This window comes from Urocitellus parryii, chromosome 12, assembly GCF_045843805.1.
Source record: "Urocitellus parryii isolate mUroPar1 chromosome 12, mUroPar1.hap1, whole genome shotgun sequence".
In the NCBI taxonomy this organism is placed as follows: Eukaryota; Metazoa; Chordata; class Mammalia; order Rodentia; family Sciuridae; genus Urocitellus; species Urocitellus parryii.
Window position 1 is genome coordinate 30,725,804 of NC_135542.1, and position 25,417 is coordinate 30,751,220.

At 50.3% G+C, this 25,417-nt stretch overlaps 1 protein-coding gene and 1 long non-coding RNA gene across 3 annotated transcripts in view; one reads left to right on the top strand and one right to left on the bottom strand.

The window, feature by feature from the left end:
* Window positions 1-4,206: 4,206 nt before the first annotated feature.
* LOC113197233 (uncharacterized) lies at window positions 4,207-7,622 on the bottom strand. Its single transcript, XR_003302660.2, has 3 exons — window positions 7,471-7,622; window positions 6,240-6,305; window positions 4,207-5,862 (listed from the first exon to the last, which is right to left on the bottom strand). It is a non-coding gene; the product is annotated as an uncharacterized LOC113197233 (long non-coding RNA).
* Window positions 7,623-7,789: 167 nt separating this feature from the next.
* Window positions 7,790-25,417, top strand: part of Smyd1 (SET and MYND domain containing 1) — a 33,672-nt gene continuing 16,044 nt past the window's right edge. For both annotated transcript variants that reach the window (XM_026409475.2, XM_026409476.2), the window contains exons 1-2: window positions 7,790-7,914; window positions 8,005-8,213. In XM_026409475.2, the coding sequence (XP_026265260.2) occupies window positions 8,077-8,213 (137 nt within the window). In that variant the 5' untranslated portion in view covers window positions 7,790-7,914; window positions 8,005-8,076. The remainder of the gene's footprint in view (window positions 7,915-8,004; window positions 8,214-25,417) is intronic.

Sequence of the window (25,417 nt, forward strand, 5' to 3'; positions counted from 1 at the left end):
AAATACTCCACTACTGTGTTACTAAACTTTTTTATTTGCTCCCTCCTCCTGTAATGCTCTCTCCAGAAAGAGGTAAGAATAGAAGCAAGCATGCTATCTTATTTTGTTGTATTTTTTTGCACCGCTTGGGACCAAACCCTTGGGACCCTACTTCCTAATGAACTCCTTTTCCTAAATCCAGCATTTCTCATTCACACGCATTGTTTCATAATTTTACGGCATATATATGGAATATTGATTTGCATGACTTAGAATTTTACATAAATATTATTATACATCCTGCTTATTCCTCTGGAATTTGTCTCCACTTTCCAGTTTAGCGGCATTCCATCCTGTGAACACACGGTCTTCATTCCCCAGCCATTCTCCTTGGACGGGAGCTGTTTCCCAGGTTTGTTCTCACAGACGGTGCTGCATCAGGGCTCTCGTGAAGCCTCATGCACTTGAGTGGTGGTTCCTATGGAGGAGATGATGCTGTGTCTTCAGTAGGAGCTCTTAGCCACATTTCTTCTCAGGACCTCCATTTCTTATCTTCCAAAAGGCACTAGTTCCCACCTCAAAGGGCACTAGGGGAACGTGGCAATTCCAAGCATTCAAACGTCTTGCTAGTAGAATCTCTTTCCAATGCACACGAGTCACTGGACATGAAAGGCCTGGGACCAGACTAGCGAAGGAAACAGTTGTGTGCTCTATGTGTCCTGCTGTCTCTCCATGTCCACCTCTCTGGGTCCTTGGGCGTATGCTGCTCTCCTCCAGTTCTGATTTCCCCTTTCTTCTTCCTCTACCCTTCTTTGGAAGATTGCCCTGGTTCCTCATTCTCACCTGGATAAGATTTTCTCTTTGTCTCCTACTCTCTTTAACCATCTTCACATGCTTTTCCATAATCCCCTTTATTATTTATTTATTTGCAGTACTGGGGTTTGAATCTGGGGCGCTATACACTGAGCCACATCCTTAGCCTCCCCTTTCTTTGTGGTGCTGGGGATCGCACCCAGGACCTGTGCATGCAAGGCAAGCATTCTATCAACTGAACTATATACCCATCCCTTTTTAATTTTCTTTTAAATTTTGAAACAGAGTCTTGCTAGGTTGCTTAGGGCCTGTCTAAATTGCTGAGGCTGGCCTTGAACTTGCAATCCTCCTGCCTCAGTCTCTCATGTCCCTGTAATAACAGGTGTGTGCTACCTCACCTGGCCCATAATCTCCTTTAAATGGTCAATGTCTTGAAGCCAGGCCCTACATTTTGTGGGTCTATGTGCCTCAGACCCTGATTATAGTGCTTGCTACATGTGCTGGTAAGTGCATGTGGAATGAGGGAATTTAAGAATTCTCTGATGGAAAGCAGTTTGAAACTAAGGATTTCTTAGAGGCAGGGCATTGGGACCAAACCAAGGGCCTCATGCATGTTAGGCAAGTGCTCTACCACTGAACTATATTCCCGGCTTCATACTTATTTTTGTGAGAACACAGGGACCAGAGGGAATGTGTTTTTCAGTGATGAAACTGCATAGAACATAATGAGTATTGGGGAGAGAACCTGCACTGCTCATCCTAGGTGTGGGCTAGACATGCACAAGAGCCTTTCTTTGATAGTGTCTCTGACATTGCTTTTGAAATGAGTGAATGCAGCAGCCAGGGGATGGCTGTTGAAGCAGCAAGCTCCTGTGGCCTCTTCTAGGTGTCCAGGCATGCAGCCATTTTAGTTTGAATAAGGCTTGGCAAACATTTTTTGAACAATGCCAGAGAGTAAGTTTTTTTTCAGTTCTGGGGACTCTGTGTAATATTCAACTCTGCTGTTGAAGTGTGAAGGCAGCCTTAGAAAATATGTAAATCCAGTGGCTGTTTTCTAATAAAATTAAATATATGGCCATTAAAATTTGAATTTTGTGTGATTTTTTTTGTGTGTGTGTCACAAAATATTCTTTAATTTTTTTTCCCCAAACCATTCTAAAGGACCCCGGCCTAAGTGAAAGTTAGGGCTGAGGATGTAGCTCAGTGTACAGTTACTTGCCAAGAAGCGTCGGGCTCTGACTTTGATTCCCAGTACAGAAAAGGAGGGGAAAAAAAGCTCAACGAACCTCAGTACCAGGTACTGGGGTGCAGAGGCCGGGACCAGCCAAGGGTGGGACTCCTGTCACTACAGCAGCCTCAGGGAAGATTAAAATCCTGCAGTTCCTAGACTAGCCACTAGATGGCGCTCTCCCCAGGCTCGTGGCTCAACAGGGACCCAAAGGCTGGAGTAGTTTTCCCCAGGTGTGGTAGGTCAGTGGCCACCCTATTCACACAGGCACACCAACTTCCCAAAGATCCAAAACCTATCACAGACTGTGTAGGTCTGTTTTCCCTCTCCATGTTCATACTTTTTGTGCATATTCCCTGAATCGTCACCCACCCAGCTGAGGGGAGTTAGTCACTCTGAAGCCTCTGTGTCATCAAGGCTCAGGATGATCATGTAAATACAGGTTTATGGTCAAACATCCGGGAGCTGCAGCAGGCTCTGGAGATACAGTCTGCCTAGGTGCGTGTAAGCCAGCAGAGCGCCTCCTTATGCTGCGAGGATACTTGCAGCCCCTGGCTCATCTCATGGCATGGTACTGACCGCTGTCTCCAGAACAGCCCCAGGCCTGGCCTCCTCCTCACCACCTCCTTCCACCACGGAGGTGCGTGGCAGGGACCTGACACTACCTTTGATTTGCACCAATGGCCTTGAACTCTTGTTAGGGTGTGGGAGCATTGGGTAGCCGTGGTAATGTTCTTTGCGCGTATGCGTGTGTGTGCGCGTGCACGCGTGTGCACACTCGGGCATTTCTGCTGACACAGAGGTATAGCGACAGCCTGGGCATCTGCCCCATGGGGTCATTCTTGTTGCTGCACTGCAGACCCCTCTTCTGCTCTGGGTGCCCTTGGGCTCAAGTGGTCTCCCTTTCCCCAGCCTCACCCTCCTTCTTTATTCAGACACACATGAAAGAGACCCTGTGCCTTTAAAGTGATCTCCGATGGGAAAACTCCCAGCATGGTGGAGTGGAAAAGGGTCCTCAACCGCAGTGTGATTTGAAGGCCTGGGAGGCTCAGTTCTGTGACCTGAAGTGACAGTCACACGCAGATATGCCACCCTGGTCTTGGAGGATCTCTCAGGAGGTGTGGAATGAACCTACCTCTTCCATCCCTCATGAGGTATGATGTCCAAGAAAGCTCTGGTGTCCTTCCTGTAGCCTTTCTCTGGTGACCTCCACCAGGGTGACAAGAAATCCCGAGGATTTGGAATGTGCTTTTCCTGAAGACAAGGAGCAGCCGTTCCCAGAGGAGGCAAGTCCACCACAGGGAAGAGTTTAGAGATGTGATGAGAGTCTTTGGTTATCACAGTGACCCCAGGTGCTAGAGGCACGATGCTGTCCATCCAGGGCCACCAGGAAAGATCGGCATCCTGGTGAAAAGACACTGGAGGAGCTGGGGTGCCAGCCAGGGCAGATGGGCTCAGAGCTGTTTCATCAGGTCTGTGCTCACATGCGACCTGGCAGGGTCCGGTGCCTTCTGCCCCCGACCAGCCTGGTCTGGGGCCAACTCTCCTGACTCTCTGATGCTGGCCAGAAATGCTGGCTGTCCTGGAAGCAAGGAGCAGCCTTGAATAATGAAAAACCTGTCCCAAGAGGCTTAGATAGCCAGATGTGCCTCTCCAGCAGGTGAAAACCCCGTTTATAATCACCTGGTCCAGAACTCTGCTTTGTATGGAATCATAGAGCAGTTTTTAGAAGTTCTATTATCCACTGAACATTATAGGGGAGATTGTGCCAAGAGACAACCACCATCTCAGGAAGCCATGCCCTGGGCACTGTGCCCCGCGTGGGGTTTGTGTCCCCAGATCAACCCACACAGGGCTTCACTCAGACGTGCACAGTTCTGACCACTCCATCACATCTCTACTGCGGTTGGACCCAAGCATGTGAACAGTGAGCAAACCGGCATCTTAATTTACCATCAAGGTATTAACATTTATTTTTTAGTTGTAGGTGGACACAATACCTTTATTTTATTTTTATATGGTGCTGAGGATTGAAGCAGTGCTTCATGCATGCTAGGCCAGTGCTCTACCTCTGAGCCCCAGCCCCAGCCCCACCATCAAGGTACTTTAATTTATTATAAGTTACCTTTCATTTTCTTCCCCCCCCTTATTAGGGTGGGATAATAGTTGATTGTGTTTTTTTTTTTTTTTTTTTTTTTGTAAGAGCTAGTAAATTACACTCTGTATGAATTTCCTTTCAGAGTAGCAGAAGAGCCTTAGGTGATATGTACTGTGTGGAGAAACTACTTCAATACTTTATATGTGAGTTTCCCATCGCTACGGTAACAAATCAGGACAAAGTTAGTGACTTAAAAACATGAAGTTATCATCTTACAGTTCTGGAGGTCAGAAGCCAGACCTGGGGTTCGCCGGCTGAGATCAAGGTGCCACAGTGCTGCGCTGTCCTGGAGGAGCGGGAGGGAGGGCCTGCTCCGCTGCCTTTTCCAGAGTCGGCCGCTTCTCTGCCCGTGACTCCTTCCTCCATCTTTATGGTCAGCAGCACTGAATCTCCAGAGAGCTCTCGGACTCCGACCCTCTGGCGTCCATTGTGACGACTCCTTCTCTGACCCTGACCCTCCTGCCTTGCTCTTATGGGGATCCCCGTGATCACATTGGTCCCACCCAGATAATCTAGGATAATCTTTGTGTCTCAAGATCCTTAATTCAATCACATTTGCAAAGTCCCCTTTGCCATGTGTCTCGATGCTACAACTGGATATCACAGACTGAGTCACTTATAAAGAAAGTGTGTTCCACTTGTGATTCTGAAGGCTGGGAAATTCAAGACTGGGTGGCCGTATCTGGTGAGGGCCTGCCCTCTGGTGGGGATGCTGCAAAGACCCAAGCACCGTAGGAAGTCAATAGAGCATCCCCACGTCCATCTCTCCAGTGCCATTGGACCAGGGCCACCCTCAGTGCTCCTTGGACCTTGATTGCCCTCTGCACTCCCATCTCCAGGTGCCGTTGTTGGATCCATTAAGCTTTGATACCTCATGTGGGGATCACGTTCACCACTGTTTTCTTGTTGGTTTGTTTTTTTATGGTACCTGGGATTGAACCCAGGGGCATTCTACCACTGAGCTACATCCCCAGCCCTTTTAAAAAATTTAGTTTTGAGACAGTCTTGCTACGTTGCTGAGGCTGTCCTTGAACTTGCCATCCTCATGCCTCACTCAGCCTCTAGTGCTGGGTTTATAGGCGTGCACCACCTGCCTGTCTCGGCATGAGTGTTTGTGGAGACAGTCACTCCATGGACATCCTATGTCAGGTATGTTCAAAGCTCTGGGGATTTGAGCCTGGACATCCTTGGGGGCCTGATTCTGCCTTCAACAGTATTCCTGTCTTTGATCTGGTAAGGTTGCACCCAGGGATATAACTCAAGCTCTGGTCTCGGGTGGGTCCACTTTGTCCTCGATGACAGCTTGGGCTGAACCTGTTCCAGTCCAGTGTCTACAGGAGAGCACAGGGCCCTGCCAGGCTGAGGGAGGACCAGCTGTCACCAGGCAACATGGGTGTGGGCACTTCGCTGGAAGCCGACTAGTCTCCTCCATAATATTATTTTTTCTCTTGGGAGTGTGTGATGTTTACTCTTTGAGGCACCAGCTTTCACCGTCTTAAGTTGTTGTGCTCTTTGGATCCATCTGAAGCCGCCAAGATATTGTCCAGCCCATCGGGCTGCGGGAGAACTCCACACCAGGATGTGTGGTCTGAGAGGATTTGGGGTGTGCTATCCGGAGCCACAGGAGAGTGGGGAGAGGCAATTTGCCTGAAGGTCCATTAGAATTCCTGCACATCTTGGTAGTCTAGGGAGGACAATGGAACAGAATAAACAGAGTAGAAGAGCCTTCGCTGAATGATGTGACATGAAGTGCCAAGTGCCAGGCTCTGTCCTTCCATGTGACCCCACTTAACTCCCAAATAAGTTGGCGAGGTAGAGACGGTCACCTTGCTCTTAGGTTTTGTGTCAGGGTGACATTAACAGACCCTTTACTGCTAAGCTACATTCCCAGCCTTTACCTTTTTAAAATTTTTTTTAAAATTTTGAGACAGAGTCCCATTAGGTTGCCTAGGCTGGCCTTGGACTTGTGGTCCTCAAGCCTCAACCTCCTGAGTACCTCGGATTACAGGCGTGCACCCCTATGATGGGCTGAGACTGGATAATTTGTAACAGAAAACTTACTGACTCACGATACTGGAGCTTGTGAAGTCCAGGCTCCAGGGGCCACGTCTAGTGAGGGCCTTCTTGCTGCATTGCCATATGGTGGAAGGCATCAGAGGAAGAGAGAGAGGAAGGGAGAGAGAGAAGGAGGACGGGAGGGAGGGAGAGAGAGCAAGAGGCGTGGGGGGGTCGGGGGTGTGGACAACAGACAGAGGCCAAACTTTTATCAATCCTTTCATCAGGAACCCAAAATAACTAACCCACTCCCTTGACAATGGCCTTAATGTGCTCACAAGGGTGGAGACCCTGTGAACCACTCACTCCCTAACCCTAACCCTAACCCTAACCTTAATGTGTTCACAAGGGTGGAGACCCTGGGAACCACCCACCCCCTAAAGGTCCTGCCTGTCAACACTGTTGCATTGTGAACTAGGTGTCCAACACAAGGACTCTGGGGACACATTCAAACCATGGCAGGAGGTATCCAGAAACTAGAAATACTACAGGGAGGATAAGCCACATCTCCAGACCTGGGCCTTTCTTCGGCTTCCGTGAGATGTGCCTGATGGCTAGGGAGAGTGGCACTTAGTTCACTGAGGATCTCAGAACTGTCCCTCCACAGCCCTGGCACCAGATGAGGAGGACAGAGCACGCTGGTGTTCTCCTGGCAGTAGATGGTGTTTAAGGGGAGTTTGATGGGTGGATGGAGACAGGGATGGGTTTGTGAAGCCGGCCTTCCCTGTGCCCAACCTGCCTCTGAGACAGCTGCATGGCCAGTGATATTAAAGACAAGACACCCTTGGACCTCCATGCCACCTGGGGGAGCCACGCCCGGGACCTTCATGACACCTGGCAGGGGGCACGCCTGGGACCTCCATGCCACCTGGGGGGACATGCCCAGGACCTCCATGCCACCTGGGGGGGCACGCCTGGCACCTCCATGCCACGTGGGTGGGGTACACCCAGGACCTCCATGCCACCTCAGTGGGCACCCCAGGAGTCTCCATGTCACCTGGGGGGGCACACCTGGGACCTTCATGACACCTGGCAGGGGGCACGCCTGGGACCTCCATGCCACTTGGGGGGACATGCCCAGGACCTCCATGCCACCTGGGGGGCACGCCTGGCACCTCCATGCCACCTAGGTGGGCACCCCAGGAATCTCCATGTCACCTGGGGGGGCACACCCGGGACCTCCATGCCACCTGGGGGGGGCATGCCTGGGACCTCCATGCCACTTGGGGGGGCATACCTGGGAGCCCCAGGTGCTGGAGAGGAGCAATGCCCCTTGGAACCTGGGCAGTTCTGTTAAGCAGCGTCCCACCAGGCAGAGAGACTGGGGTGGGAGGAGCGTCCACCTTGGGAAACGCGAGCCTGACAGCTGAAGGGTCCCAGAGCAGCAGGCCACCTTTCCTCTTCCCTTGGGCCACTCTGGAGGTCTGCTCTTGATTGATAGAGGCATCTGGCTGCTAAAAATACCCTCCTGCCTGGCTCCCTGTTCCAGCTCCAGCTGAGCCGACACACGCACACGCACACAGCTTCTTTTTGCAAAGAACCTTTCAGAACTGGTCAGGCCCCATCCCAGGGCTGCACTCGCCCACGGCATCTTCTGCTTTCTCCGCTGTGCTGGGTGACAAGAGAGACCCTTGCCCTACTGCTGTCTTCTCGCCTGCCTACTCCTGCCTCCAGGAACGAGGTAGAGGGGGAGGTGAGGGCCCAAGGCCAAGGGGGCAGGGAAGGGGAGGTGGCCTGTCCATTTATAGTCCTGCTCTTTGGGATGCCGAAGGTGCCGAAATAGCAGCAGTGACAAAGGGCTTGGCCCAGCGCTGACATCCCCCGTGCGCCCGCAGACTCTGAGATGACAATAGGGAGCATGGAGAACGTGGAGGTCTTCAACTCCGAGGGCAAAGGCCGGGGCCTGAAGGCCACCAAGGAGTTCTGGGCAGCAGACGTCATCTTCGCCGAGCGGGCTTATGCCGCTGTGGTCTTTGACAGGTATGGGGCCCTTGCTTTGGCTTGTGCCAAACTTTAAAATAGGTGGCTCTCATGGTCACCAGGGAGGGGGTGGTGACCACGGGGTCCTCTTGGCGAAGCGGCACTGCTGCCAGGTAACTCCCTTCTGGAGGCCCCAGCATTGCCTGAGATGTGCTGTGGACTCAGAGTGGTGGAGGTGACCAGAGGCCCCGGCATGTCCTCCTGAAACATGTGCCCGTGGCCCAGCTGTGGGTGGGTGCTGGGGGGCAGAGGTGGGCGTGGTGCTGCAGCAGACACCTTCTGGCAGAAGATCCCTCCTGTAAACTTCCTTTGATACGTTAAATAAGCCAAAGACTTGTAGACATATGTTCAAGAATCAAGGAATTGCTGAGACTTGAAGAAATCAACTGTAAATACACAGGTGACTCAGGGACCCATGTGCCCTTCAAAAATCTTGTCCAGTCCTGGTTCCTTCTGTCTTTCCTGAGGTAACCTGTGTGATGATTTAAATGTATTTCTTTCCAGAATGTTCTTGTGTTATTACATACAGTCACTGGCACTTACCAAAGTGGCCTTTGGTTTCTTTTTATAGAGATGGCCTCTTCCTTCAAATGCCCTTTTAGAACCTCTCCTTTCCCCACACCACACACTCCTGACGGCCATTCCTGAGGGACTGGAAGCTCTAGACACTTCCTTTCAATCCTTGGGGACCTGCCTCCTTTAGGGATGCGTAGCACTGTTCACGTTGGTCCAGCTGCTCTGCGGACCCCGGGTTTGAGCTGCCCGATGAGTTCTGCCCCCCATACTCGTGACTCCTGGAGTTGGGGTGTGGCTCAGTGTAGGGCATGTGCTCAGCCTGTGAAGGCCCTGCTGATTCTTCACGCCATCAAGCCTCGGCAGGGAGGCCTGCTGTGGCCATTGCTTGCTGGTGGCTGTTCTCTGGGTGTGTGGCTGGAAGAGCCACCCCCAGGCCATCAGAGTGCTGCCTTCAGTTTTAGTAGTGTCTGCCATGACCCTGTCCCTGCAGAACAGCCACTTTTAAATTAGCTCTTAAAATTGGTTTTCAAAAGCCCTGCCTGGTAATTAAATGAACATGATGCTTTCTGAGCCTGTAGTTGGTGTGACCTACCTGATGTTTACGTGGCCCGTTGGTCCCTGTGATTGGCTGTGGCTCCGCCCATCCTGGGCATGGGTGCTGCTTTCCAGAGACACCTTGCTGGGCACTCAGGGTGTCCTCTGCCTGCTGCAGGCCCTCTGGGGAAGTCAGAGAGCAGGCCCTGGGGATGGAGTGAGGTCTCCCTCACCAGTCCGTGTGTGTGTTGTGTGTTTATGTATGTGTGTGGGTGTGTGTATGTGGGTTTATGTGTGTGTGTGTGTATGTGTGTGGGTGTGTATATGTGTGTATGTGGGTTTATGTGTGTGTGTGTGTATGTGTGTGGGTGTGTATATGTGTGTATGTGGGTTTATGTGTGTGTGTGTGTGTGTGTGTGTACATACAACAAGGAGTCAGCTGGTTAAAACACAAAATTCAGAAACACAGGGTCTGGGACTGCTGGTCCTGTTCTGGGGCCAGGCTGCCCCCTGACCTTAAAAGAGCACCCCCACTTAACACCTTGGGTTCCCCGGAGCCCATCTGGGGCCCAGTCTCCTCCCAGGAGTGTCTGGAGTTGGGCAGGTTGCACCGTTTAGCTGTAGAGAAGCTTGAGGAGAAGTGCGTCATGGCGGAGTGTCTGCTCTCTACACACTGTTGTCTCCTCGGCTGGTTGTGCCCAGGTGTCAGCATCTGTCCACACAGCTGGGATCTGACCACATGGCTGTTGGGATTTTTTATTTAATGACTACCTATCTCTGGGCAACATACATACCCTCTTCACGGACACAGAGGTTAAGGATTACGTGTTCTGCCACTTGCTGAGGATCAAAAGTGTAGGTGGCTTCTGTATCTCTGTTACTATGAATAATGTGTTACCAAGTTGAAGTAATAACTACAAAAACAGCCTTAGAGCATGCTGCAGATAAAATGCTATACAGTATTTCATATTGTCATTACAGTCGTCGTAGGGTGAAGGGGGTAAAAGATCTCCAAAATGATTACAAGGGGGCTTGGGGCATAGCTCAGTGGCAGGCACATGTTTAGCCTACAGGAGGCCCTGGGAAGGATCCCCAGCAACACACACACACACACACACACACACACACACACACACACACACACACACACTGATGGGGAAAAAGTAATAGAGATAGTGTTTGAAAGTGATTCACCCAAATTCCTCGCTGCACAGAGGAGGGAGCTGTTTCTATGGGCATCTCATGCCCGAGACAGCCTGGAAACGGTGAGAGGAAGGCTTTGCCCATCGAGGGCTCCTGCTGAAGCTCAGAGACTGTTCAAGAGAAACACAGCTGGGCAGGTAGGACAGGGTCACCCAGGAAGTCCCTCTGCAGACGTGATAGGCTCTAGTCCACAGATCAGCAGCACAGGCCTTCTGCATGAGGACTGTTTTTAGTTGAGTAGTGCATTAGATGAAAATCAGTTCCTTCAATTAATGGGTGGTGCCTACCGTATCCTGTAACACCCTAACTGTTGTGATGAAGCACAGTGTGAAATGGGCACAGGAGGCCACCAGCTCCCCCTGGGGTGCTCCAGCCTGCTGCCCCTTCTCCTCCCTTCTGAGTCCTGTGTCCTGCCTGCCCTGAGCCCAGGGGTACCCTAAGCTTTTTCTCATACACTCTACTGCTTTTCTCATACAGTTTATTCACAGGGTGAATATTTCTAAGCCATATGCAACTTGGTTTCTATTTCGTTTTTTAATCAAAGGTACAACAATGCTTGTGGTTTTGTGCCAATTGCTTCCTTCACCCTCAAGTTCGTTCTCATCCATGTGGCTTTGCCCAATTAATAAATAAATAAATAAGCTGTGTGTTGTGTGTGCCACATGCATCTTCCACCCCCTGATGGACGGTCGGGGGAGCCTTGTTCCTCTGTCTCTTGGAGGGCAGACGCTCTAGGTGCGTGCCCTTGCTGGCTTGCGGGTCTCCGCTGCCTGTGCGTTCTGCTTTCCCGCCCAGGGCTGGCGGGCAGGAGTGAGCTGGTCTAGCTCATGCTGCTGAGTCTGGCCCTCACAGCCGCCTGCCACGGTCCTCAGTGTGCTCAGGATGTCTTCCCCTTTGCCGGCTGGACACATGAGGCATCTGCTTAGAGGTCAGGGAGACACAGAGAGCAGATGTCAGAGAGCACACCAAGAGCTGGGAGGACTCTCTCAGGCCTTGGCAGTGTGCAATGTGTCCCATGGTCCCTGGCAGGTGTGACCAATCCCTCAGGCACACCTGCCCCCCCCTAAACTTCAGTCTGGCCTCAGAATCCTCCCAGCAGGTGCTCTGGCGGCCACTGCCCATCATCCTAGAATGGGAACTGGCTTTGAGATGAAGTCCACTTGCCCCCCGTGGGTGCTTCCATGGGACTGGGTGCCAGAAAGGAGGGAGAGTGAGGTGGTGGAGGAGGGAAACTTGCAGGGAGCCTCTGTGAACACAGAGTTTTAAAGTGGTGAGACACTGGTTTGGGGGTGAGCTGGCAGAGGCCCTTTAGCTGTCTCCTCTGAGGGTTCCCAGATCCTGGGAAGACAGGGACAGGGAGCCCACAGGACCTTAGCCCCATGCCCTCGCTGTTCTGCAGTGGGGTGGATCTGGGAACTGGTGATGCTGGATTGATTGTTGCTGTTTAGATTTTTTTCTACTTCATTTTAGAAAATTTGTAAATTATAGAAAAAACAAGGAGGGAAATTAAAATGACCTGAAATCCTACCATTTGGAGAAAACTACGATTAACATTCTGATGTATTTCTTTCTGTCTGTCTCATGAAAATATAATACATATAAAATGTTCTCTTGCTCCCGATGGGGTGTATGTGGGCTGAGGGTGCTGGGAGAAGCACTCCCTTGACTGTAAGGTAGTAAGTGCACCTGATTGTAAGGTGTTAAATTCCAGGTAGTAAAATACGGGGGAAGAAGTTAGCTTTAGAATGGAAGGAATATGGGGCACATATAGTATTTTATCAATTCCAGGACATATATTTCATTTTAACATCTCCAAGTTCATCATGTGAGGTGGGGGGTATAGCTCAATGATAGAGCATGTGCTTAGCAAATGTGAGGCCCTGGGTTCAATCACTATAAGAGTGAATAAATGAATAAAAATAAGCAAATAACATCATGATGGATGCTACAATCTATGGTTCATTATAGTTTAATTGGCAGAATTTTTTTGTTTCTTAGTGGTAAATACAAATGGTGTGTTTAATAATCATTTAATACTTCTAATAACTAAAGAATATTAAGTGGTGCACTTAGTTACTTTAGGTTCAATGTAGTGGAGTTGTATATATTTTTTTTTCTCAAGAGATGAAATTATTTGAAACCTGTTTTTTTCTTTTTAAAAATATCTTTTGGGCTGGGGATATGGCTCAAGTGGTAGCGCGCTCGCCTGGCATGCGTGCGGCCCGGGTTCGATCCTCAGCACCACATACAAACAAAGATATTGTGTCCGCCGATAACTAAAAAATAAATATTAAAAAATTCTCTCTCTCTCCCTCTCTCTCTCTCACTCTCTCTAAAAAAAAAAATCTTTAATTTTTTTTTTAGTTGTAGATGGATAATACCTTTATTTATTTATCTTTATGTGGTGCTGAGGCTTGATCCCAGTGCCTCGCAAATGCTAGGCGAATGCTCTACCACTGAGCCACAACCCCAGCTCCCCTGAAACCTGTTTTCTTTACTTCACAGCATGTTGTGACATTCCAAACCATTAATGTCCTTCCACACCTTTTACACACCCATGTAGTGCTCCTTTTGTTGACCCATGTTTATTAATTTAACCAGATATCAAGGGGGGGTCCTACTCTTTCCTAGTAAGTCTTCCCATAGGTGTCTGATTATTTATTGAAGATAAACTCCTGGAAATAGATTTTTTTTTTTTACTTCAAAAGACATTTGTCAGGCTTTGGATGTAGATTTCCACATCACCTCCCCAAAGGGGCCACGCTGCCTTCTCTGACAGTGAAGGTTTACCTACCCGCCCCAGCCTTGGTGAGCAGTTATTAGTTACTTTTTTATGTTTTCCAACTTAATCTGTAAAATCTTACTTTATTATTGTTATAATTTGAGTTTTCATTATTAGAGAAGTGAACTTTTAAACTGTTTATTAGTCATCAACATGTATTACTTTATGATTTGGTTTTCTTTGAATGTCCTCAAGTTTTAAGAAAAGAGGGTCCCCATTAGGACGGTTCCCCACAGTCTTCACCTCTAGAAGGTGTGAGGGTGACCACACCCAGTGGGAGCTGCCCTGTGAGGTGGGCCTGTTGGTCTTCTCCTGGGCTGGTGGTGGGCAGCACAGTACCGTCAAGAGGCTGGGCAGTGGCAGCGCTGCAGCCCCCAGTCACTCAGCTGTCACCAGGTGAGTGACGGACACTCCACAGTGCACTGTGTTGAGCTAGGGTGTTGGTGGCCAGGTGACCACATGCATCTTTGTCTTTTCTTTGGCTGTGCTGGGAATGGAACCCAGGGCCTGGGACACCCGGGAAATGCTCTACCACTAAGCGGCACCCGCAGCCCTGCATGCATTTTAACTCAGGATATTTCCAACTTAGGATGTGTTCACTGGCACCTGTCCCTGTGGCAAACTGAGGAGCATTTGCACTTTCGTGCTCAGATGTTTTCCCCTCCTTTATGTGCAGGTCTTCACCACTGCCTGTGTTTCTTGAAATCCCTTCTGTTTTGATTTCAGCTCTTCTACAGTCTTCTATTAGTTTTGACTTTAATTTTGCAAGTCTTTCTTTGATCTTATCTGAAGACATTTTTAGAGGTGCATATTTTCCCTATGTGTGCCTTTTAAAGTGATGTCCAGCTTTGCTTCTTTCTTGTTCCTTCATTGCACTCTGATTCCTGTTGTCACTGTGGTTTTCAACTTAGCTGACTCAGTTTGTTTTATGTCAAGTAGAAGGAGAGACAAAGGGCTCAGGAGTGACTCAGGCCTTCAGCAAATGGTCAGGTCCTGGCCTTTTCCCTGGGTGGCCTGGAACTCTTCCAGACCCTCAAAGGAAAACCTCCATATTTTTAACTCCAAAATCTACTGGATAAGCCAGGTAACTTATTGTAATATGAATGAAATTCACCACCATTGCCACCATCATCACCATCACCATCATCACCATCACTACTACTACCACCATATCACCACCACCACCACCACCACTACCTACAACACTACCACCACCACCACCACCACCACCACCACCATCACCACCACCACCATCATTACTGTCACTACCATCACCACCATCACCATCACCACCACCACCACCACTATCATTACCACCACCACCATCATACCACCACCACCACCATTGCCATCATCACCACCACCAATGCCACCATCACCACCATCACCATCACCACCATCACCACTATCACCATCACCACCATCACCACTATCACCATCACCACCATCACCACCATCACCACCATCACTATTACCATCACTATCACCATCACCATCACTGTCACCACCACCACCACCACCATCATTATTATCACTACCATCACCACCACCACCACCACCACCACCATCACCACCACCACCATCATTACTGTCACTACCATCACCACCATCACCATCACCACCACCACCACCACTATCATTACCACCACCACCATCATACCACCACCATCACCACCATCACCATCACCACCATCACCACTATCACCATCACCACCACCACCATCACCATCACCACCATCACCACCATCACTATTACCATCACTATCACCATCACCATCACCGTCACCACCACCACCACCACCATCATTATTATCACTACCATCACCACCATCACCACTATCACCATTACCATCATCATCAACACCATCACCACTATCACCATTACCATTAACATCACCATCATCATCATCACCATCATCACCATCATCACCATCCCTACTATCACCACCACCACCACCACCACCACAACCATCATCATCATTGACATCACTACCACCATCACCATCGACACTGTCACCATCCATCACCATCATTACTTTCAAACAATGTACACACCTAATAACTATGTGGCCAAACTGGAATGAATTCAGAATTGGGCTGGTCAACAGAAGCATAATACACTTCAAATAATTTTCAAATAATTTTGGAGAACCTCTTGAAATAGCCATCTGAAAATAATGAATTGTCCTTTGAAAGAGTGTTCTGAACATTCTGTTTCTCTCTCTCTCCCTCTCTCTCTCTCTCTATACACACACACACACACACACACACATACATATTTTAATTGTCAATGGACCTTTATTTTATAAATTTATATGCGGTGCTGAGACTCGAACCCAGTGCCTCATACATAAGACATAGTCAGGCCACAGGCCTTTTTTTCTGGGGCACCTGAAAATTTCCAGTCCCTTGGCACCCAAAGCCTTGCCTGCCCTGGCCGGGGTGGGCCTGGAAGTGCTGTTACTCCTCTTGAGGTCCCCTGAACAGTCCCCCCGTCTTGAATTTAGAGTCCATGTGGCCTGGGGGTTCCTAACTTGGATCCAGGGATCCTTCACCAGGGAAATACCTGAACCTGGAAGGTCCAGCTTTCTATGTGTGGGCATATCCACTTCTGCCTCTGGGAGAAAGTCCACGGCTTCCATCAGGTGTGAGTGGTTCCAGGCCCAGATGAATGCCGGGGCTATTGGCTTTTATGCAATCTTCTGTGGCAGATGAGGAAACTGAGGCTTAGAGAGGTAATGGTCCCCCAGGTCACACAGGGTGGGTCCCAGGGAAGGACTGAGTCGTCCAGGCCATTGGTTCTCATCAGCTGCACTCCCACCCCAAGAGGGCTTCATGGCACTGCTACCAAGCTTTCTCGTGCAGTGTTCAATGAAATTAATGGTATTTTGTTTTTGTTTTGTTTTGGGTACCGGAGATTTAACTCAGAGCCACTCAACCACTGAGCCACATCCACAGCCCTATTTTGTATTTTACTTAGAGACAGGGACTCACTGAGTTGCTTAGCACCTCACTTTTGCTGAGGCTGGCTTTGAACTCGTGATTCTCCTGCCTCTGCCTCCTGAGCCACTGGGATTACAGGAGTGCACCACCATGCCCAGCCAGTATTTAATTTTAATAAAAGAAAAAGCATCCATTAATTTCAGAAGAATCAAAAGATGATTATAGCCAGGTGCAATTACGCCTGTAATCCCAACTCAGAAGGCTGAGGCAGGAGGATCCCAAGTTCAAGGACATCCTGGGCAATTTAGGGAGACCCTGTCTCAAAAACAAAATAATAAGGGCTGAGGCTGAGAGCAGAGCACTGCCTAGCATGTATGAGGCCCTGAATTTGATCCCCAGCCCCGAAAAAAAGGTCACCGGCTCCCAGGTTACAGGAATTAGGACATGAACACCTTGGAAGGCTATTTTTGAACCTACCACAACCAGTAATGTGAATTTTCTAGATCAAAGTTCTTTATAAAGTATAGTAAGAAGAAGGAAGGAGCCAGGATAATTTTGGAGACTTTTCTTTTAATTTTTATGACTCTTTTCTGTGCTAGGGATTGAACCTAGGGTCACATACATGCTAGATGAGGGCTCTGCCACTGAGCTATATCCCCAGAGCTTTTAAGTCCTTTAAATAAAACATGACCAAGTCCAGATGATTCTGGGTGGGAGTTAGAGTGGCCGAGACATTGTGTAGACACCTGTGTGCAGAGAAAGCACAAGGGGCAGCGTGGAGGAGCTGAGGACTTTTAAAGAAATGGTCCCAGCCAGGCTGCTTTTGAAAACTGAACCAGAGAGAGCCCCTTTAGGCCCAGTGGGGACAGCTGGGCCTTGGGCCTCTGGAGCGCTGTGTGACCCGTGGGAAAGCCAGGATTAGCCCCGCAGACGCAGGACACACATGTGGCCTTTAATCTGGGAGCAGCTGGTGAGTGGAGGGTGGAGGGCAGATGAGGCTATAAATAGAAACAACTTAATAACGGGATTAGAGAAATTCCTGGACAATTAGTTCAGAAAATGCAGGAATCAGTGTCTGTTAGGGTGATCAGGTGGCAGCCTCCCAGGTCTGCCCTTGCTGAGAGCGAGTCTCCCCTTTAGTTTGGCGTCTTGGCTGCAGAAAGCTGCAGGGCTGGAGTTCTCCACAGTCCTCAACGGCAGACTTAGGATGGTTGCTTTTTAAAAATTTAGGCAAATCACCTCTGTAGAGATGTCATCGTCACTCATGTGCATCTGAGGGCTGAGCAGAGTCTCAGGTCAGGGTGTAGACACAGCTGGCGCAGGGCTAGCATCCAGGTATGGGGTGTGTGACCTCCTCAAGGGAGGAGTGGCAGGGAAAACCTCAAGAGTCAGCGTTTCAATAAAATGTGGCCTGTAATCCCAGCAGCTCTGGAGGCTGAGGCGAGAGGATCATGAGTTCAAAGCCAGACTCAGCTACAGCGAGGCCCTAAGCAACTCAGTGAGACCCTGTCTCTAAATAAAATACAAATAAGGCTGGGGATGTGGCCCAGTGGTCGAGGGCCCCTGAGTTCAATCCCTGGTACCAAAAACAAACAAACAAACAAGAAAGTGGTGTTAGAGATGGATAGGCCATCCCGGGCCTCCTCCAGAGATGCCATGCCACCCAGTGTATGCCTAGGCACACAGGACAGTGAACAGCAGCACAGCAACGTCCCTCAGGGCCCCTGGGCCTGAAATGCACAGTAGGGAGATGTCTGGAGAGAAACGGAGCAGCCAGCTCTGCTCCTGTGGCTCCTCTCTCACAGGCCATCAGTGGAGCCCCTGGGCCTGCAGGCTGGGGACGTGCACTGAGAGGGCAGTCCACGTCCCCCAAGCCTGGTCACTTTCCCAACATCCCTTCCCAGTATGGTGCCTCCTGCAATCTCCTCAAGAGCTGGCCACTCCTGTCTCCTAGAGCACCCCGCCTCCAACTCACACAGGAGACCTGGGCCTCCTAGTGTGCACACAGCCCATCTGGGGGGCCAGAACAATGTCTCCTCTCCCAGGTGACAGCTCCACCTCAGTGAAGTAAGGGCTTCTCCCTGACCTGATGGTGTTGCCTTCATACGTGTTTGTGTCCCAGCCCAGCCTGGGGACTGCAGGAGGGCGAGATCAGCCTTCCCTGTGTTCAGGCCCTCCATGACCTACCTCAGTGTGCAGCACATAACAGATGCTCAGTAAAGACTTGTGAAAAGAAGGAGGAGGGGAGGAGTTGGGGGAAGGGTGAAGAAAGGAAAGAAGGAATGAGAAAAGGAATTTGAGACACTGGAGTTGTCTGGGCGCTGGAAGGGGTGCTCTTGAAGATCCCCTTCCCCAGTGTCCAGGCAGCCTGCGGAGCCGGGGGCGCTCTCTGAGCCTCAGCTGGCCCGCCCACCACGTGCACACCTCGACTTTGCATTTGTCTGTGACTATTTCCATACAAGGAGCGGAGCAGCAGCTGCCCCTCCGTCCCTCTTGACGCTGACAGGTGACAGAGCACAGGGCACAGCTGCGGGGCGAGGAGCGAATGGGGACCAGTGGCCAGGAAAAACCACACAGGCTTCAGGAGGACAGTGGGCTCTGGGGCGTCTGCCCTCATGCTGGGAGTGGGTGCAGCAGCAGGCACTCGGGTGAGACCCCTATGGGACAATGACCACCAGGGCTCCAAAGGCTGTGGAGAGGATTTAAAAAAGAAGACTCCACACACCTCTGGAAACTTGGAGCTCTGTACAAAAGAGACCTGCCACTTCCTGTGTGAAGGGCAGCTGGTAGCCCAGGAGGCAGTCTTGCTGAAGGCCACCCAGCTGAGCCTGGAGGGACCGCACTCTCCCAGAATCCAAGTAGTGGTTTGGGGATTTGCTTCTTTTGGACACTCTTCTGTGCTGGGGGAAGGGATGGGGGTATTTCCATCTAGGAGGGGCCCTGGTCCCACCAGGAAGGTCTCCATACCCGGCTGTACTCTCCTCCTCTCTGGCACCTTGGAGAGCAGGAGGAGCTGGAGGAGAGCAGGGGCTCAGAGGTCACCTGACCAACCTCCCCGTGTGACGGGCGGGCCAGGCTGCCATCCAGGGAGCACCCACCCAGTGCCAGGCTGTGCTGGCTACTTCACACCTATTACATCAAAATCATTAAATCCTGAAAAATCACCCTGAGGGTAGAACTTCTTTGTAAATTTATTCTTGTTTTAATTTAAAAGCAGTAATGATGTTTCTTTCAAAAGCAACAAACATTAGTCTAAAAAATATCAAGATGTAGGTGTTGCCATTCCCATCTTCACATAAGGAATCAGGGCTCAGAGAGGTTAGGGGACTTGCTAAGGTCTCACAGCCAGCAGATATTGGAGTCAGGAGTTGAACCCAGCTCTAACTGACTCCAGATTTGACCTTCCACATTATCCCAAAACTCTGGAGGTTTTCCCTGCCACTCCTCCTGTGAGGAGGTCACACACACCACTGATGAGGAGAGGTGAGGACCAGAGGGCTAGGCTTCTCCTTCTCCTTGTTTCTAAATAAGCTTCCCCTTCCTGTCTACCTGGTATTTCCCGTGTGCTCCCTGGAAGCAGCAGGATCCAGGTTCCTCCCGTCTCTACTTTCTCGCTCCTGAAAGGCATCAGTGTCCCCCCAGAATAGGAAGGGCACAATCCCGGGCCCCCCAGACCTGGCAGCAGAAGCTGGATTTAGCAGGACCTCCGAGGATGTGTGTGCAGTGATCCAGGGCCTCAGTCCGCAGGTGCGGCTCAGGGCTAGGGCGGCAGGTAGCCGAAAGAGGGGCCGCCTGTCCCAAGGGCACCGGGATTTGGAGCTAACTTGCAATGCTTCCTGGGTTTCACTGGCCTTTGAAGCTGGCTCCAGGCCCCCCAGGGAACTGCAGGATGGATCCCAAGCCGACTTCTTCCCTTGGCTCTGGAGGAAGCACTTGCTCACACTCGGACCCACGCTAGTCAGGGTGAGAAAAGGCCATCCTGATGGTCACGTTTACTATGTCAGATTTGTCCCACTGCACATTTAGTTTTTATGAGAGGAATGAAAGCGTCTTATGGAGAAGTGACGAGGTGGAAGGAGGTGGGACACTGCACTGATAGGCTTACTGATCCGAGGCAGGCGACAATCAGTGATTGGAAGGCTTCCTGTCACTCAGCCTGGAGTGAAGGGTGAAGGTCTCACCGGAGCAGCCAGGGCTCTGTCTCCAGCCTCCTCCCCAAAGTGGTTGCTCGTGACCTTGAAGCCACATGGTCCAACCCTCTGGAATTTATTCTTAGGAACATAATTTGGCTATAGTTCATTGCAAGTGGATTATTCTAAATTCAGGCCTTAGTAGAAGTGATTTAAGTCAGCTCCTGGGAGCTGGGGACAAGTGCCAGGCCAGGAAAACACACCTTAATGAACCTCAGGCTATGCAGACCTGGGGCAGGCGGGACAGGGGTCCAGCCAGGGGCAGGCCATAGGGGGCATTGTCTGCACAGTTACAAATCAATGACAACCAAGTCCTACTCATCTTTTTCTACTGTCACCATGACCAGCAGCCCTCGACCATGTCAGACCGTGGGCTCCTGCCCGCCAAAATCCATGTTCTGAACAGTTGCTGTTGACTGACCTTCACATTGGCACATTTGAAAACACTGTCTTCTGCCCGGGGTTTGATTGGACAGACTCTCAGTGGCATCATTGTTCCCTGACACAGCAGGCCGGGCTGCTGTGTTTGCTTTGAGAGTTGCTCTGGGGACGAGACTCCTTCAGCTTGTGTTGGCCACTCTCCAATCCCGTGATACCATGTGGGTTAGGCCAAGCAGTGAGCGCAAAAGTCAAACGTCTGTTATGCCAGGTGATCCCCTAGAGCCTATTCACATTTAAGATTTATTTAATTTATTAATTATTTTTTTTGTACCAGTCATTGAACCCAGGGGCACTTAACCACTGAGCCACATCCTTAGCCCTTTTGAGTATTTTTATTTAGAGACAGGGTCTTGCTGAATTGCTTAGGGCTTTGCTAAGTGGCTCATCCTCCTGCCTCAGCCTCCTGAGCTACTGGGATCACAGGTGTGTACTGCCATGCTTGGCTTAAGATTTATTTTTTATTAAAAAATATTTAAGAATTTGGGGGTTGTTGGGGACTGAACACAAGGCCTTCCTCTTGCTACACATGTGCTCCACCACTGAGCTATACCCCCAGCCCCCAGTATTTAACCTTTAAAACAGTGACCTGGGCACTGTGATATTTTTAATATTTCATAAATTTTTGAAGATTTTGCAAATTTCAATGTATCCATGAAATATGAATGTGTATTATATTTATATATGTGACTAAAATAAGAGGTATATTAGATGCTCTAAAAATACCAATTTGGGGGCTGGGGTTGTGGCTCAGTGGCAGAGTGTTTGCCCTGCACATGTGAGGCACGGGGTTTGATCCTCAGCACCACATAAAAATAAATAAACAAAATAAAAGATTTAAAAATGTATATTTTAAAAAACAAATACCAATTTGAGTGTAAGGCATTAGACACTCCCAGTGTGGAGTTTTCTCTGATGGACGACCCTGGAGGGGACAGTCATGGAGTGCCAAGTGACAGCAGGCACCACTGTGCAGCTTCTAACAGTCCCGCCCCAGGTCTTGCTCGCCACCCTCTTTCCTGCCTGTGTGTTTCTGTGCCATCTCGTCCTGATGTCCCAGAGGTGGTATCTCCTGCTGCTCCTCCTTCCCCAACCTAGGAAAGGCTCTCAGGTGTGCCAAGGTCTGGAAGCTAACACACCAGCACAGAAGATGCTCTTGATGAAAGGGAACGCCACACCACAAGCAGCCAGGAGGGGACAATGGTGATGCCTCCATTTCCTGTGAGGCAGTTCAGAGCCAGGAAAGAACTTCCGGCTGTGATGTGTTTGTGCGCCATCTTGGTGACGGTCTGGTACACAAATGTGCACCATCTTGGTGATGGTCTGGTACACAGATGTGCACCATCTTGGTGACAGTCTTGTGGACAGATGTGTGCGCCCTCTTGGTGATGGTCTGTGGACAGATGTACCTATTGGAATCTGTCCAAGCGTATACACTCTCAGGGTGGCCTGAATGCACTTTGCTTGGGGAGAAGAACATGAGCTTTCAGGAGCTGGAGTAGGTTCCTATAGTTTGAATTTTTTTTTTTTTTTTTTTGGTACTAGAGATTGAACCCAGGGACACTTTATCACTGAACTACATCCCCAGTCCTTCTTGATTTTTTCTGTTGAGACAGGTTCTCACCAAGTTGATGAGGGTGGCACAAAGTTGCTGATGTTGGCCTCAAACTCTTGATCCTCCTGCCTTAGCCTCCCAAGGTGCTGGGATTACAGGTGTGTACCACCATGCCTGGCTTATAGCTTGAATTTTGAATGTCCCTCCAAAGCCCATGTGTCAAAGGCTATCACCAGCTGGCTGGACTGGTGACATGAACTGGGTTCAAGGGAGCTGGCTGTATAAATAACTATGAAAACGGTGAAGAAACATGCAGCAAATGAACATAAATTTCTAAGGCAGGACAGTTTGGTGATCCCAAGGGGCAGCTCCAGCCCTGGAAGGAGCAAGAGAGTGAGCATACCCCAAACCCCTGTTTTTATTTAGGGGAAAGACGTTTGAGAAAGTTCCACCCCAATAAAGCAAGGGATTGGATTTTGAAGTGTGGAGTCTTGCTGGTTGTGTCTTGGGAGGCCACACCCATCTCAGGTGCTATGTGGGATCACAGGCAGAGGGAGAGGAAAGGCACACAAACAGGCAGCAACGTCGGGCCACTCCCCTCATGTGCTCAAATGCGCATGGCTCACACACAGCCCACAGATGGATGACTCGGACTAGAGGCTTGGTCTTCAACCTGTGGTGATTTTGGATGATGGTGGAAACTTCAGGAGGCGGGGCTGCTGGAAGGAGGTTAGGCCACTGGGGTGCTTCCTTGAAGAGGTGCCACCTCCTCCTCTTCCTCTCCTTGCTTCCTGGTTGCCATGAGGTGAGCAGCTTCCTCTGCCATGGGCTCCCACCAGGATGTGCCACGTTGCCACAGGCCAAAAGCAATGGACCAGCGGACCGAGGACTGAAATGTCCCAAGCCATGAGCTGAAATAAACCTTTCCTCTTCCTAAGTGGACTGTCTTAGCTAGCCTGGTGTGCATGCACATCTGGAATCCCAGTGACTTGGGAGGGTGCTGAGGATTGAATCCAAGGCCTTGTACATGTAGACATGTGTTCTACCAATGAGCTACACCCGCAGCCCAGAAGAATATATTTTAAATATGTGTGGTTGATTGTGTATCTATTCTGTCCCTATAAAGAATATTTAGTGCCCTGTGGATAGGCAGAGACTCTGATTGGGCTCGGGCCTTTGGGAGAGCTTGAGAGGGTCTGAAGACTACTTATAATTTGATTTTTACACTAACGTATTTTTGTAAAAGAAACTAATGGAAGTGCAAAGTCGAGATCCAGGAAGTGTAAGTGGGACCTCATTGTGATACTATTCTCTATCCTGGACACGGGGATTGTAAAGTGTCTTCACTTCTGAGTGGCCAGGAGATGACATATGGAGCCTTTTGGGCTATTCTCTCGTGTTCTTCAGCAAGCCAGTCTCTGCTAAGGAACTTCAAACTCCTGCCAAAGAATGCAATTCTGACTTATGAGAGAGAGAGAGAGAGAGAGAGAGAGAGAGAGAGAGAGAGAGAGACAGTGCAGGACCTCCAGCTCCCCCTCTCTGGGGCTCGGGGACTGCACACGCTGGCCAGGCCCTGTGGTAACTCATATGCCCGCTCTGTTGGGCCTTCTCCCTGGTGCACCCCTGTGGCTCCTGATGGGGGCTGTGGAATCTGTGCAATTCTAAGTATGCGGAGGAACTCCTCCTTCTGTGTCACAGGGAAGCTTGTGGGGACGCAGGTGGCAGAGCAAGGAGGATGTTACTGTGGGGATAACCTTGAATCTCCCTAACTTACAAATAAGCACTGACCTTCCACACCCTGGAGCAAGCACTTCAGGGTCACTAACAAGTTGCCAACAATGCACCTCGGTGGGGATAGAGCAGGGTGCTGGGTCTGCCAGTGGGTGGCTGGGGACTGCCTGGACTCTGGGAAGCCTGGGCCTGGCTTGGAGCAGCAGCCCACGCAGTGCCCTCTGCTGGCTCTGCATGTGTCTCCCCTTCTTGATGCCACTGTGCCAACATGGGGCCTGGCCTTGGGCTGGCCCCCGAATCTGACCCCTTGCACTGGCCCCTGGACCTGGCTTGATGGCATGGTTATGCCCACCTTCCTCTGACTGCAGGGAACATCAGAGGCCACCCAGGAGGGAGGACTCCAGGGGCCACACTGTTCCTGCTGAAGGAGCTGTGAGCCTCTCACTTGGAGCAGGGAACGAGGGGGAAGCAGGCAGGGGGTTCCCATTCTGGAAGACTGATCCCCTAGGGCAAGGGTCCAGTGCCCCCCATGAGCATGCAGACGATGGCTTCTGTGGAGGCAGATGGAAGCTGACCAACAAATAGACTGGCCACCAGTGCTGTCCTCCGAAGAGGTGCCAAGCTTTCCTCCCTGGGAATTAAGATTCATGGTCAGGAAGGGATCCAGGGATCGCAGCACTTGGGGGGGCCTGTGGAGTTCCTTCAGGCTCAAGCTGCCCCTAAATGCCCATTTTCTTATCCTTTTGAGATCCCTGTGTAGACTGCCGACTCTAGCCTGGGTGTCCACATCTGCTGCCCACCATGATGGGAGAAGAGGGTCCCAGGGAGTCCCAGAGAGAGGAGGTCTCCACCCAGGAACAGCGGGGTCCTAGATGTACATGAGGGGAGAAAAGTACAGCACATGTCAATAGCGGCCCAGGGATCTATTTAGGAAGGCCAGGAACATGCGTTCAAGGGACACTAGGCCATCTCTAGAGTGAGGGATATGTTTGGGGGCTCCCCAATCCTCTGCTAAAGGAAGCTTGGTGACGGTGGGTGTGGGAAAGTAGGTAGGGTTGACATGAGCCTGCGATCTCAAGGTGGCCTCCGGTGGCCATCCTCGGGATCCTTAGGCTGATGTCCCATTATGGGATCAGCAGATAACACCGGCAATGCCTTAAATTAAAGGTTTTTCAAGCTATCTCTTTGCTTAATCTATTTATTGAGGGCTTAATTTACAGTGCTCAAGGTAGTTATATAAGTGAGTACTTTATGTTCAACTTCAAGATTTACAGATTTCCCCAAAATGTGGAGAAACAGACCTGGAGAAGCA